Source organism: Protomyctophum parallelum (assembly GCF_964188405.1).
Source record: "Protomyctophum parallelum genome assembly, chromosome: 13".
In the NCBI taxonomy this organism is placed as follows: Eukaryota; Metazoa; Chordata; class Actinopteri; order Myctophiformes; family Myctophidae; genus Protomyctophum; species Protomyctophum parallelum.
This window is the reverse complement of record NC_139708.1, coordinates 48,181,723-48,195,802: the sequence shown is the minus strand read 5'-3', so window position 1 is coordinate 48,195,802 and position 14,080 is coordinate 48,181,723. Positions and strand designations below refer to the sequence as shown.

General features: G+C 41.7%; 2 protein-coding genes across 3 annotated transcripts in view; both read left to right on the top strand.

Annotated features, from left to right (window-relative positions):
• LOC310868729 (protein NLRC3-like) overlaps nucleotides 1-14,080 on the top strand; it is a gene marked incomplete at both ends in the record, with an annotated part of 171,643 nt that overhangs the window by 80,745 nt on the left and 76,818 nt on the right. The window lies entirely within an intron of this gene.
• On the top strand, nucleotides 3,011-12,806 carry LOC310869158 (coiled-coil domain-containing protein 97-like). 2 transcript variants are annotated; one of them, XM_083779766.1, is made up of 7 exons: nucleotides 3,011-3,374; nucleotides 5,283-5,471; nucleotides 6,321-6,480; nucleotides 7,727-7,815; nucleotides 8,568-8,760; nucleotides 11,527-11,650; nucleotides 12,603-12,806. In XM_083779766.1, the coding sequence occupies exons 1-7, from the start codon at nucleotides 3,198-3,200 to the stop codon at nucleotides 12,751-12,753; spliced, it is 1,083 nt and encodes a 360-aa protein (XP_083635892.1). In that variant the 5' UTR covers nucleotides 3,011-3,197; the 3' UTR covers nucleotides 12,754-12,806. The 2 variants fall into 2 exon arrangements, with proteins under 2 accessions (XP_083635892.1, XP_083635891.1); XM_083779765.1 differs by having other exon boundaries at nucleotides 8,568-8,766.

Genomic DNA, 14,080 nt, shown 5'->3' with positions numbered 1-14,080 from the left:
CTACCTCATCTCAGGTTAATGTATGAATATGGAAACTTCTACCTCATCTCAGGTTAATGTATGAATATGGAAACTTCTACCTCATCTCAGGTTAATGTATGAATATGTAGATTTCTACCTCATCTCAGGTTAATGTATAGGAATATGTAGATTTCTACCTCATCTCAGGTTAATGTATGAATATGTAGATGTCTACCTCATATCAGGTTAATGTATGAATTTGTAGATTTATACCTCAGGTTTATTTGTGAATTTGGAGATTTTTTACTTTGTTTTTCTTCATCTCCTTCAAATGTGTTTCAAAATAGCAGATCAACAAACTCACAACCGTCTCAACCAATCTAGTAGCACAGCTTGAAAAATCGTGAAAAGTTAAGGTGCGTGCCTCAAATCTTTGAAGATATATTATTAGACTTACAGAGTGAACATTTTAACTCAAATCGTTGCTAGGGGGGGGGGGGGGCATATTTGCAGATGGGGGGACGGAGGCTTATTACATATCATTTTTGGGGTTCTTGACATGAAATATTGAGAACCACTGATACAGAAACATGAGGTATTTCAGAAAACGGTCAGAATTTATTATTATTATTATTATTTAAATGTCGAAGGCCTGAATGGGTTAAAGTGTTTGTGTAAACACACACACACACACACACACACTGATGACGAAGGTGGGGACGCAGATTGTGATTGGTCGGGATGAGATGATGTACGATGATAAGAGCGCCCCTCACTTCAGACAGGTGTGATTTTTACTGTAGGCCTATGAACAGATGTTCCTGTTACAGGCTGGGCCAAAGGTGTATTTTATTTCATGGTGTATTTTATTTCATGGTGTATTTTAATTCATGGTGTATTTTATTTTAAAGTCACCGTACCAACTTTGTGGTGTTCTAAAACATGTTACTGTAAATGGCTCAGTGGATTCATTGCTCAGTGCCTAAATGTTAAAACATGTTACTGTAAATGGCTCAGTGACCTAAATGTTAAAACATGTTACTGTAAATGGCTCTGTGGATACATTGCTCAGTGCCTAAATGTTAAAACATGTTACTGTAAATGGCTCAGTGCCCTAAATGTTAAAACATGTTACTGTAAATGGCTCTGTGGATACATTGCTCAGTGCCTAAATGATAAAACATGTTACTGTAAATGGCTCTGTGGATACATTGCTAAGTGCCTAAAACATGTTACTGTAAATGGCTCAGTGATGATAAACTGTAATTGTTTTAATTTAATAAACGTATTGTTGAAAAGTCTGTCGTGGTTCTGCTGTCGTCTATTAATTATTCATAGTGTTTTCACTTTTCACATGGCCACGAAACAAGTGGGACTTAAACATCGCAGCCCAGATTTGGCTCAAACAACAAGGGGTTGAGTTCGTTCTCCCATGCCACGGAAATTCACATTCCTTTATGACTGTTGGTAGGGCGCTACCAACAGTAAAGAAATGTGAATCCCTAGACTCCTTCAAAACCGCTCTCAAAGAGCCCTTACAGGTGGCTGCAGTTCAAAACTGGCCCGGTAAAAAGTCAATTTAGCTGGGGACCCCCTAGAACTGCCTCAAGGACCCCTGGGGGTCCCCGGACCCCACTTTGTGAACCACTGTTTTTAGAAGGCTGATTTTGTGTTTCAGACACTATTTGGGTTTATTTGACATTATATTTGAACATATGATAGAAGAAACCCGTATCTTATCTTGACATGAACACAGAGAGAGAATACATGTATTTATAGACCAAGTGTAACCATATATGGAACGAAAAATCACAGTAATTTAATCAGATTGATGGAATACTTTATTAACACTTTGTAGAGAAAAGAAAAGCACAGTAAAGTCCAGTTCAATACAAGGTCTGTTAAGAGGATTTATAAATAAAGCACTATGGCTTGTTGTTTCCATTGTGGTACATCATTATAATATTCAATTCAACAGAACATTTTAACGCCATACAAATGTAGTGCTAGTATTTGGATGCACTTCTCGTTGTGTCCAGCAGATGGAGTCAGTGAGTTGTGAACATAGTTATAATATTGTCCCGTGGTTCAGGAGGCTTAATTTAGACCAAACATCTGAACTACAACAATATCAATTAAACGTTATTTTTGTTGACTACTACAATACTAATAGTAAAATACTAATAGTAAAGACTAAAAGACTAAGGTTTTTGATATTTAGTCGTCTTAGACTAGACTAAGACTAAACATTTTCAGAAGACGACATAGGACTATAAGACTAAATTGTTTGTTATTAAAAAGACTAAAACTAAATCTGAACAAAAATCTGCTGAAAAAATCACACCCATGTGAAGTGAGGGGCGCTCTTATGATCTTACAACATCGAGGTACCGTGTAGCTTGGTATGATGTAATGATGATGATGTAAAACAAACGGTGACAAAACAAACATTAAATTATCTTTATTGTCAATTGAATAAAAACAAACATTAAACCTGTATATAGAAATGTAACACTGGGTCTGATAAGAGATTGAGTTTTGATTGATTGATGTATTTATCAACAGTTTGCAGAATTACAGTACATTTCAAGCACAACTCAATACAAAGACTGTTAACTGTGAGTGGACGTCACCATTAAGCATTACACTGGTTTACAACAGGGTCCACCATGTTCAATTCATCATAAAATTTAGAGCTTTCTATATAGTAAAAGAACAGAACAGGAATTCATCATAAAGGAGGTAAAAATGGAAAAGAAACATAGTAGCCTTTTTATTATAATAATTAGATAACAGATCATATATAATGTCACAGCGTAATGCAATTTTAATTGGGTATTGTTGGATATTGCCTACAAGCAATGCATTATTATTATTATTATTATTATTATTATTAATACAAATAATTATTACTACTGTTGTTGCTTAACTTGTATGCTATTATGTAGAGATTAACAGAAATAGAAGATATATTTTTTTCAGCGGAACCATTGGCAAGTCACTTGAACGAGGAGGGGGAACAATAATAAGACCGGACCAATATGGCGGCTTTATTGCGTTTATTCTGAGCGATGGAAAAGAAAACCCATTAACTGATGAAACATACGTAATTAATGTATTCCTACTTCTTCGACAACATGACGTTGACATTATCATGGTGTTGTTAGAAGATCGGAATTGGCAACAAGAATAAGATACAACGGTTAACTATATTTGCGCGACTATCATCTCCCAGTATGTGGGGAGAGATTGAGGCTCCACCACCTTGTTCACATGAGACCAGCGACAGGCCGAGAACGACCGTCGTAGAACCAGTAGTAGACTCGAACCCTACAGTCTATGACTCGAACACAGCAGGGAAACTGCTAGGATGTGACTTTACACACACGCAAGCGCCACTCCAGAACAAGCAGGTGAGTCTACCAGTACTTATAACAACTTTGATGTTGAAAGTGACACTACATGTGTACTGTATGTTGTTTGTTTTTTAAATGAAGTTGTGATTTTTATTATTTTATTGTAAAGCACTTTGGTACATCTTGTTGTTATTTAAATGTGCTATAGAAATAAAGATGGTATGGTATGGTTATAACGTTCTTTCTATCTAGTAGGTATTTCCAGTGCACAGATTGTTTTTGTCCTCAGTCAGTCCTGAGTCCTCAGTCGTAACCAGGGCTGCCATATTTCAGAAAATGTCAAGAGTGAGACTCTAGTGTCTTAATGTGTTCGACGCCGTCCGAAGGGTGGCGGCGAAAAAAATTGTCTTTTTTTATGTCGATTTGGCCCGTTTTAACGTTGATATTTAACCTTAACACTGATGTCTTCACCTCCATGCCAGCTGCTCTCCCTGCACTGACAGCCTCCTCATGCTTAAAGTAGAAATGAAAAAGATATCTATCTATCTATTTATCTATGCTCCTCAGACCCAGCCAGCCAGCCAGCAAGCCACACACATAGTACTCAGACCGAGCCAGCCAGCCAGCCAGCCAAACACATAGTGCTCAGACCCAGCCAGCCAGCAAGCCACACACATAGTGCTCAGACCCAGCCAGCCACACAAATAGCTCCGTAAGGGAGTCACTCAAAAAATCTTCAAAAAACTGAAGAGGCTACTGGAGACTGGAGAACCTGATTTGGACATGATCTGATGCAGGACAATGTCACTATGACAGAAAGAGAAGATGGGTCTGGCCACATTCATTCACCCCATAATCTCAGTGGAAATTGGGGAATATGTCAGAAAACTGGAATGTGGGAAAATTCCTTATTTTTACATTTTCTTAGTTCAAACACATCTGTGGGCTCTCTCTCTCTATGAACAGAAACAAGTCGCGATGCGGCCCCTCCCCCTTCACACACACACACACACACACACACACACACACACACACACACACACACACACATGACTTTGTCCCTATAATGTGCACGGGCGCCTCATATCACGCAAGAGACGCCACGTCGCCACACACCAGTATAGAAGAGAGATAGTCACAGGTCACTTACTCACTTGTTGTAACTTGTGGGGGCTATATTGTCTTCCATGAAAAATATTTCGAAGCGATGTTAAACCAAACTCCGCATGGCTCATTTCCATGCGTCACACAGCCAGGGACCCTGCTGTTTACCCTCCTGCATATATCAGCGCTGCATGCAGATCGGCTATTTTACCGTTTGTGAGGAGCGTGCGTTATTACGCGGCGGAGCCGCAGAGAAAATTGTTATTTATCATTATAATGCGTGTGAAATGGCATGTGTGGCGTGGTGCGTGGTAAAGGGTTAAATTGCGTGACTGTCACACTCAAAGGGTGAGACATGGCAGCTCTGGTCGTAACAGAGTCAGAGTGAGTTGAGCGTGAGTTGTGTGTGTGTGTGTGTGAGAGTGTGAGTGTGTGTGTGAGAGAGAGAGAGATAAAATGCCACATTTTTTTTGTCCTACTCATTATGTGTCTCATATGAGGCCTGTGACATCATCGTTAGGCAGATTTCTTTTTAAACAAGAACAAATATATACTTCGATTTTTATTATCGTGAGAAAGATGGCTTCAATTTGCAACTTTTCAGGAATAGAAAGCCTGCAGTTTGTATTGGCTTGGATGATGCCACTGGTGGCCGATGTTTCTGAACTGCCCCACTGCCCCCCTACTAAATAGGGTGAACAATTGTGCTATTTTATCATGCTCATTACTAGTGAGGACCAATTATATGAAGATAGGTTGAAAAGTGGTGAAGTGGTCCTTAAATGACATTTTCTTATATTTTCAACGCATCACTATTTAACCTATTTTCTTCCATTGATTGTTTTCCCTTCTACCCTGCAGCATACCTCAGACGGTGTCCTTCAGGCTGTCTCCAGCAGTGTGAGCGCTATGTTGGAGGTAGTGGCTGTTAGCGGGTGCATGCTGAAAAGCCAGCAGATAGGGGATGCTGAGCTGACGATAGAAGAACGCAGACAGGAGCTGCTGAAGCAATATCAGAGCAGACCCCTGGTGTTCCTGGAGAGGTATCAGGTAGGGCTCAATCAGATATTATGTGCACAACAACACATAATATGAACGTTTGTGTGAGAGAGGGAAAAATATTTTTTCTGTGTCTCTTGAGTGAGATAAAAAGAGATTGGAGTAGTAGTGTATCTGTGTTTGTGTGCAAGCAAACTTAAATACTAGGCACCTGACAGGACATAAAACTGAAGATTGTAGTGCTGAGCTTATTCTGAAACGGGGTGTGACCCACATTTCTGCTTATTTCAGTTTGTAAATACATCAAAGATGCGATTACAATCAATCTATAATGAATAAAGCCTTGGCCTGGAAGAGAGGTCACCCAACCTTCTTCAAGTGTTTCGACCCTTAACCACAACAATCTCCAGTTGGCGGGTTAGGAGTGATTGGCCAAATCACTGCCCCTCTCATCCAGGCTTCAAGCTATTGTCCTTTCTCTTATGCCAGAGCCAACAGGAGGCTCTGTGTGTGTGCCTTGTTTGTTCTTGGGGGATTGCAGCACTTAAAATGTATCTGGGACTGCTGTGGTTTGTGTCCTGCCTAGGCCTACGTCTGAGCAGACTAAAGGCTCATACATAGTCTGGATTTTCGGTGGTTAGGTGACCACCGAAGTACAACATGACGTCACCAGCCGCGGTGAAGAGCAAACCACCACCGCCACCGCTCCAGCCCTTCTCTCTGTTTTTACTCACCACCGTTCAACGTTATTTCAACTCCCGTGGTCAGCTCACCACCGGAGCGGTGGTCACCTCACCACCGAAAATCCAGACTATATGAATAGGCCTTTAGTTTGTGCGGTGTGTGTCTTGTTCACAAATCACAAATGTGCCCAATATTTCTGCGGTTCCATTTTTCCAGGCGTATCTGAAGCCTAAGCACCTGGAGGCGTTCTCCAGTCTCCGCTATGATTCGCGGGCCCAGCACTACCGCAGGGTGATACAGAGACGGGCTGTTGGACACGCAGACAAGACCAGGGTCCGAAACCAGCGCTACGCTGCCCTCAGGGCCCTCCAGAGGGGTAAGGGTTCCTGAGAGTATGTTCATATTTATATATATATATATATATATTGATATGGCATCAAAAGAACCATAGCGTGAGTGTCATCAATTCATTCAAATAGCTCTTCTAATGGTCCAGTGGCGAAGCCCGAGGAACCTGATGTTTGCGTGTCCAGTTTTAGATCTTCAGAACATGCAATCATCTGAATAACATGAAGTTTAACATGTTTATCTTATCAATAAAGGTACGTACGTGCGTGCATGAGTGATGTTCAGTATTTTAGTCCGACGTCATTTTGTAGTGTTACGTTACGTCCGGGTCCAAGTGGCACCAGCTCCCGTCCGCATCTCATTGTAAATAGAATATATATAAACGCGTGAATCTTTTTACAATGACGTTATTTTTCAGAAAGGAAGCCATTGAGGGTTAAAATGGGTCTTAATGCTTCCAACTCGAGTAGAATTGTACAAGTGTCCAAAAATATATGATGTGGAGACAATAAAGACTATTATTATCATTATTATTGAAGGTGGCAACAGTCCATTTGCTCCGTAAAATATTTCGAGGGCATATTTAGAATGTGTGCAGGCTTGAGTAGGTTGAATCTAGTTTGCATTAATGAGGATTTAGTTGACACAATAAAATAAGCGTTGTTGTTTTTGCGAGGAAAGCGGTAAAATTAGACTTTCGTGGTTGTTTTCGTCTCAGATTTAGTCCGACAGAGCGTCACAGTATAACTATAAAAAAGCGACACAAAAGTAGGACCCGGAAGTATCTCAGGAGGGGGCGCTCACGTCAAGGCTAAAATCACCTGATAAGACCACATACTGTACCACATAAATGAGTGCTTCTTGCAGCAGGCCTGGGTTAGAGTTTGACCCGAGACACGTGTTGAAGAGGGCCTTTATTTAAGATGACTAAGACACCGCTTTATTTAACCCATTTTGGGCCGTGAATCCCTTTTGGTGTTAGCATTATGTTATGCTTTAGCTACTGAAAAATATCAGATCTACAAGCTCATAGCTACGAGCTTGTAGAACTGCTATTTTTGAAAAATCGAAGAACGACTGACATAGAAACTGTCAGAAAACTGTCTTTCAGAAGAATTTTTTTAAATCTGATCTCAGGTCAGAATGGGTTAATATCCCCTCTCTCTCTCTGTCACCATTCCTGTCCATCTCACTACCACTATAAAAGTTAAGCAGAAAAATATATCAAATAATCAAACTCAATTAACCATAATGTCGTGTTGTCTTTGTCCCAGACGGTCAGTATTTCAGCGAGGAGCAGATGCGCACCAGGCAGCCCCTACTGTACGAGCAGTACATTGGCCAGCATCTGACCGATGATGAGGTGGGCTGGCTTTGTTCTGCACACCTTCTAATCGGTTGTGTTATTTGTGTCGAGTTGTTTTCTTTTGTTTTTGTGAATTGCCAGAATTGGAAATACTCCACTTTCCACGTAATGTACAATCACAGGATTTTGTTCTCCATTGCATTGGTGCATAATCATAAAAGGACACGACATGCAACTTTACACCATGTAAGTATTATGCTCACATATATTACATGCTGTTTTTTTGGTAGTGTTTATATTAGCCGGCACAAGTCTGAATCAACATCTAAATCGAGAGATTTCTACTGTTCATTATTGTAAAACAAGACCAATAGTCTTAACACTAACTTAACCCTTAGTGCTGTAAAATAAACCAAATACAATTGCTGTGTCACGGTTGAAACTCAACCGTGACATTTAAATCAAAAGTCAAACGGTGGCATTTGGATAATTAACACGTCTTAACCCATTTTGGGGCGGGAACCCATCTTTGTGTTAGCATTATGTTATGCTTTAGCCATTGAAAAATAGCAGATCTACAAGCTCATAGCGCGCCACCGAGTGGCGCGCTACGAGCTTGTAGGTCTGCTATTTTTGAAAAATCAAAGAACGACTGACATAGAAACATAGCTTTTACAGAAAACTGTCATTTTCAAACAGACAATTTTAGAATCTGATCTCAGGTCAAAATGGGTTAATAAAGGTTTGCAGCACTTAAAGTTGACTGTGCTAATTCTGCCTTGTCGTTTACCTTTGCCTTGTTCCAACAGTTACTGGTACGCTCTCAGGAGGCTATGCAGGGAGGAGGTGCAGAAGGACAAGCGGGGTGCCCGGGCGAAGGCAACGCAGGCCTGGCCCACCTCCTCCTCGACTCCTACCAGGAGAGGCTGGTCCAGAATCAGTTGCAGGAGGAGCATGAGAGAGAGGAGGCCGCACGGGAGGAAGATGAAGATGAGGAAGATGGTGATGGTGAGAGCAGAGCTGCTGAGCTGTAGAGACGTTGTGTGGTCACTAAGATGAGAGCAGAAGTCACTGCTGAGCTGTAGAGACGTTGTGTGGTCACTAAGATGAGAGCAGAACTCACTGCTGAGCTCTAGAGACGTTGTGTGGTCACTAAGATGAGAGCAGAACTCACTGCTGAGCTCTAGAGACGTTGTGTGGTCACTAAGATGAGAGCAGAAGTCACTGCTGAGCTGTAGAGACGTTGTGTGGTCACTAAGATGAGAGGAGAACTCACTGCTGAGCTGTAGAGACGTTGTGTGGTCACTAAGATGAGAGGAGAACTCACTGCTGAGCTGTAGAGACGTTGTGTGGTCACTAAGATGAGAGCAGAAGTCACTGCTGAGCTGTAGAGACGTTGTGTGGTCACTGAGATGAGAGCAGAACTCACTGCTGAGCTCTAGAGACGTTGTGTGGTCACTAAGATGAGAGCAGAAGTCACTGCTGAGCTGTAGAGACGTTGTGTGGTCACTGAGATGAGAGCAGAACTCACTGCTGAGCTCTAGAGACGTTGTGTGGTCACTAAGATGAGAGCAGAAGTCACTGCTGAGCTGTAGAGACGTTGTGTGGTCACTAAGATGAGAGCAGAAGTCACTGCTGAGCTGTAGAGACGTTGTGTGGTCACTGAGATGAGAGCAGAAGTCACTGCTGAGCTGTAGAGACGTTGTGTGGTCACTTTTAGTCGCAGGAGGAAGAGGAGGAGAGGACACTGGAGCAGTGCAGGCTTTTCTGCCTTTTATTGATAGTTTCAACTAAGTGAAGATTGACAGGAAAGAGGGAGAGAGAGAAGGGGAGAGAGACATGCAGCAAAGGTCGTCATGAACAAGACTCGAACACGCGACGCACTGTCAGACCAGAGAGCCTATAGTGGCATCATGCGCCTGTACCACTAGGCCACCGCCTGCCCCAGCACAGACAGCCTTTTATTAGGTACAAGAAAGAACGACTATAGGGTCTTCATCGATAACTCTGATGAAGACTGTATAGGTCGAAAACGTTAGTCGTTCTTTGTTGCACTGTTCTAGCACCCGATAAAAGGCTTAAAATGTCCGTGCTGCTCCCAGTGTCCTCTCCTCCTTCTGCGACTGTTTCCTTGTTCCTGTGATGTACCGGATCAGCCGGCTTGAGGCGCGTTGGTAGATTCCCTTTATCCACTTTTAGTCATAGAGCACTGAAGTCCTGACGTCACTGTCAGTAGAGGGCGCCAGTCCCCAGGTCCATGTATTTTTTTATTTGCATTGAAATCCCCATAGTTCATATAAGAACTGTGTTTGAAAAATAAACCTTTTCACTCATATGGATATGAAGCATCGACTGAAGGTGGAAATGTACAGATATACCCAAAGAGTAACAAAATAAGCGTTAGAAATGAGTCAAATAACCCAGAGACTACATTTCCGGGTAGGCAGGTGGCTGCATCTGCCCGTCACACAACAGAAACTGAATGTTAATTAAGTTTATTTTTATTTTATTGACATTTAATGTTTCGTGGTTAGTACGAGTTGAGTCACCACCAGCTGAGCTTACATCAATGAGGAATCTCAGGAACGCAATGTGTTGACAGCTGGGCGTGACGTATATTAGCAGCGACATTGCCTTCATATGTAGTTTCAAGGCTTTCGCGGCCACATTAATTCCATTTTCTCCAGAAACTGGCTGTATCAAATATGAATGGACATCATTAACGACACACAGCCACCCCCCTGACAGAAAGGCCGAGATGATCGGTTTATTTTTCAAACACAGTTCTTATATGCTACTAAAAAAAAATACATGAACCTGTGTATACTGGCGCCATCTACTGAAAGTGACGTCAGACTTCGGTGCTCTATTTGAACTTTGGTGCAAAGGAGTGTTCAGGAGGCATGTTGAGAGGCAGACCTTTCTCTCTCTGTCTCAATGTGTACCTCCTCCTGTGTTTCGCTTTCTCCCCTCTCAATTTGTCTCACTTACCCGCAGTGTTGTTTTTGGCAGCAAATTTCTATTTTAGTTTTAGTCATAGTCTCCTGAATAGTTTTCACTTAGTCTTAGTCACATTTTAGGCACCTGGAATGTATTAGTGCTAGTCTAGTTTTAGTCGACTAAATGTCATAAGATTTTAGTCGACTAAATATACAGGTGATTTAGTCGACTAAAATGTGTTTTCCGGGCCTTGTTGCCGTCATAATGACTTACTTTACACTTGCTGAAAATAGCCGATCTACAAGCTCACAACGTGTCGCGCTGCGACACGTTGTGAGCTTGTAGATCGGCTATTTTCAGCATGCAACCAAGTGTAAAATGACTTATACTGGATCTGTTGTCCACTAGTCCCTTCCTAACATTTTAGTCTAGTTTTTATTTGTTGACGAAATTGTCAGTATATTTAGTCTTAGTTTTAGTCACCATAGCATAGTTTTAATTTAGTTTACATTTAGTTTTCTTCAGTGGAAAAGGTAGTCGACGAACATTTTTCGTCTTAGTTTTAGTCGACGAAAACAACACTGCTTACCCGCTTGTACCATCCCTCTCTCTTTCCATCAGTAAGAGCATGGATCATAGTGGACTGGGAACTTAGATGATGGATTGGGTGGCCAAACGCTTGTTGTTCCCTTTCTCTCCCTTCTCACACACACACACACACACACACACACACACACACACACACACACACACACACACACACACACACACACTCTACGCCTCTTCCATTGGGTCAGTCAGGGATAACGTTTATTTTGTTCCTCCCAGGCGATGTTTCTGGAAAAGAGGAGTGGGAGCCAACCCCACAGGAGAAGGTCATGCTCAGGGAGGAGTTTGTCAGTCAAATGCACCAGCGGTTCCTGGACGGCAAAGACAAGGATTTCAACTACAGGTTACTAATAATCACTAGACATTTTACACACCCAATACTTCAAGCAAAGGGAAGGGGTGCTCTGTGGATTATATGATATGTGAGCACCCTCTGAAATAGCTGCAATTTGCAACTCTAGATTTTTTTATAATGGGATGAATCTAGAGTTACAATACCCTTCATTGACTCCCCACTCATCCAATTTGCGTTTGCGATCTGCTTGTCTTAAACGACGTTAAACTCACCAACATTGCAGCTGTAGTCCAAGCTTGAATTATCCTCTTTCAATCTGCCGAGCTTGTTTTTCATAAAAATCCACCGTAGACATGTTATGAGCTACTTTCTGTCAAGAAATGATGTGCTGGTGAAGTGCTGGAGTTTGGAAGCACTCGTCGTATGTCACTGAACGGCCCTGCGTACCACCGGTTTTCGAATTTGCACATAATGCAGGAGGTAGCAGCGCGACCCGTTAACAAAAACGAGTGCTTCCAAACTGCAACACTTAGAAAAAGAATCACCTGCAGAGGATGTCTTGACAGAAAGTAGCTCATAACATGTCTACGGTGGATTTTTATGAAAAACAAGCTCGGCAGATTGAAAGAGGATAATTCAAGCTTGGACTACAGCTGCAATGTTGGTGAGTTTAACGTCGTTTAAGACAAGCAGATCGAAAACCAAGTTGCAAATTGCGGCTAACTCTGAACTGATTCAAAGGGATGCTCTGTGGATTATATGATATGTGAGCACACTCTGAACTGATTCAAAGCAAAACTGAGCATGGAGGTTATTGCAAATTTGCATGACAATTAACCGCTAGATTTTGCATTTGCACTTTCACATAGTTGGGGATATTGGCCCTGACTGGGCTACTCTGTCAAGTTGTTTTTACCGTTTTTTACTGAATGATAATATCATTTTCTTTTGTGTGCATATGTCTGGGTGACTGCGTGCGTGCGTGTGTGTGTGCATGTAGTGAGGTTGATGAGAACCCTGATTATGACAACTTGGACATAGTGAGCAGAGATGCAGAGGATAAGTACTTTGATGATGATGAGGAGGAGGAGGAAGAAGACGACGATGAAGAGGAAAATGAACAGGATGAAGATGAAAAAATGGCCGAATAGTATATATTGTTGTTACACAGCACACACCTGTGATTTAACTGTAAATACCAGTGTCTACACAATAAAGGAAGTGTGTTTTTCTATTTTAGCGTGTGTGAATGAATGAATGCATTTTTATTTTCGTGTCTTGTCATTAAGACCCATCCCTTACGGGATTATAAGACACCAACAACATAAATAAACAATATCACGTTCACTTCCCACACAGAAGTTACACAAAGTATTTGATCAAAACAAAAACAGAAATAAGCATTATCATAAAATACATCACATATAAGTTTTCTTTGTTCGTATGTCCCAAGCAAATATCTTTTGTTCGAAAATCCATCTCTGTCGCTCAGCATCACTTAACCACATCAGATCTATATTTTTACATCTGTTAAATAACTTTTGACGTAGCTCATGATACAACGGGCAATAGAAAAGTGTGTGTGTGTGAAAATATATCAAATTTATTTATATAGCACATTTTAAAACAACTCTCATTGTACCAAAGAGCTTCACAAGGCAGAATATACAATACAATACAATACAATTCAGTCCAGTCCAGAAGACGTCAATAATAAAACAACAGGCATATAGGACAGAGTAATCTAAAAGGAAAGGTGCAAGATCATGTCTGTGATGCAAAGGCTTGTGAATATAAACATGTTTTAAGTTGTGATTTAAAAGACTCAACGGAGGGCGCAGACCTAACGGCGAGGGGAATGCTGTTCCACAGAGTGTGGGGGCTGAGACAGCGAAGGCGCGGTCGCCCCTGAGCCTCTTTCTTTGTGTGCGGAACCCCTAAGAGACCCCTGTCTGCTGACCTGAGGGTCCTGGTAGAGGGGGGATAGGATAGGAGGTCGGTGATGTAGGAGGGGGCCAGCCCATTGAGGGCTTTGTACACAAACAGGAGGGTTTTGAACTGGATTCTGAACCGGACCGGCAGCCAGTGGAGAGAGGCCAGGACAGGGGTGATGTGGTCTCTCCTTCTGGTGCCGGTCAGGAGTCTGGCTGCTGCATTTTGGACAAGTTGTAGACGAGACAGGGATGACTGACAAATCCCAGTGTAGAGGGCATTACAGTAGTCTAACCGGGATGATATTAGTGCGTGGATGACTATTTCAAGGTCGTGTGTGGAGATAAATATATTTTACAACTGCTGAGCTGTGCAGCGCTGTCATTGCATATAAGACAAACACACTTGGAATAGGAATATAATTTAATTGGTATAGTATTTTCAGATACATTATAACTTTAATGATGTTTTGTGCAACACTCTTGAAAACAAAGTATTGCATTGTGGGTTCGAGCTGATGTCAATCAAGTCACCTTAATTCAAGTG

What these genes read in the sequence shown, in the direction of transcription:
- LOC310869158 (XM_083779765.1), top strand. Translation starts at nt 3,198, where the DNA reads ATGTGGGGAGAGATTGAGGCTCCACCACCTTGTTCACATGAGACCAGC. An exon ending in AGCATCTGACCGATGATGAG is followed by an intron (nt 7,816 to 8,567) that starts GTGGGCTGGCTT and finishes TTGTTCCAACAG; the next exon opens with TTACTGGTACGCTCTCAGGA. An exon ending in GACAAGGATTTCAACTACAG is followed by an intron (nt 11,651 to 12,602) that starts GTTACTAATAAT and finishes GTGTGCATGTAG; the next exon opens with TGAGGTTGATGAGAACCCTG.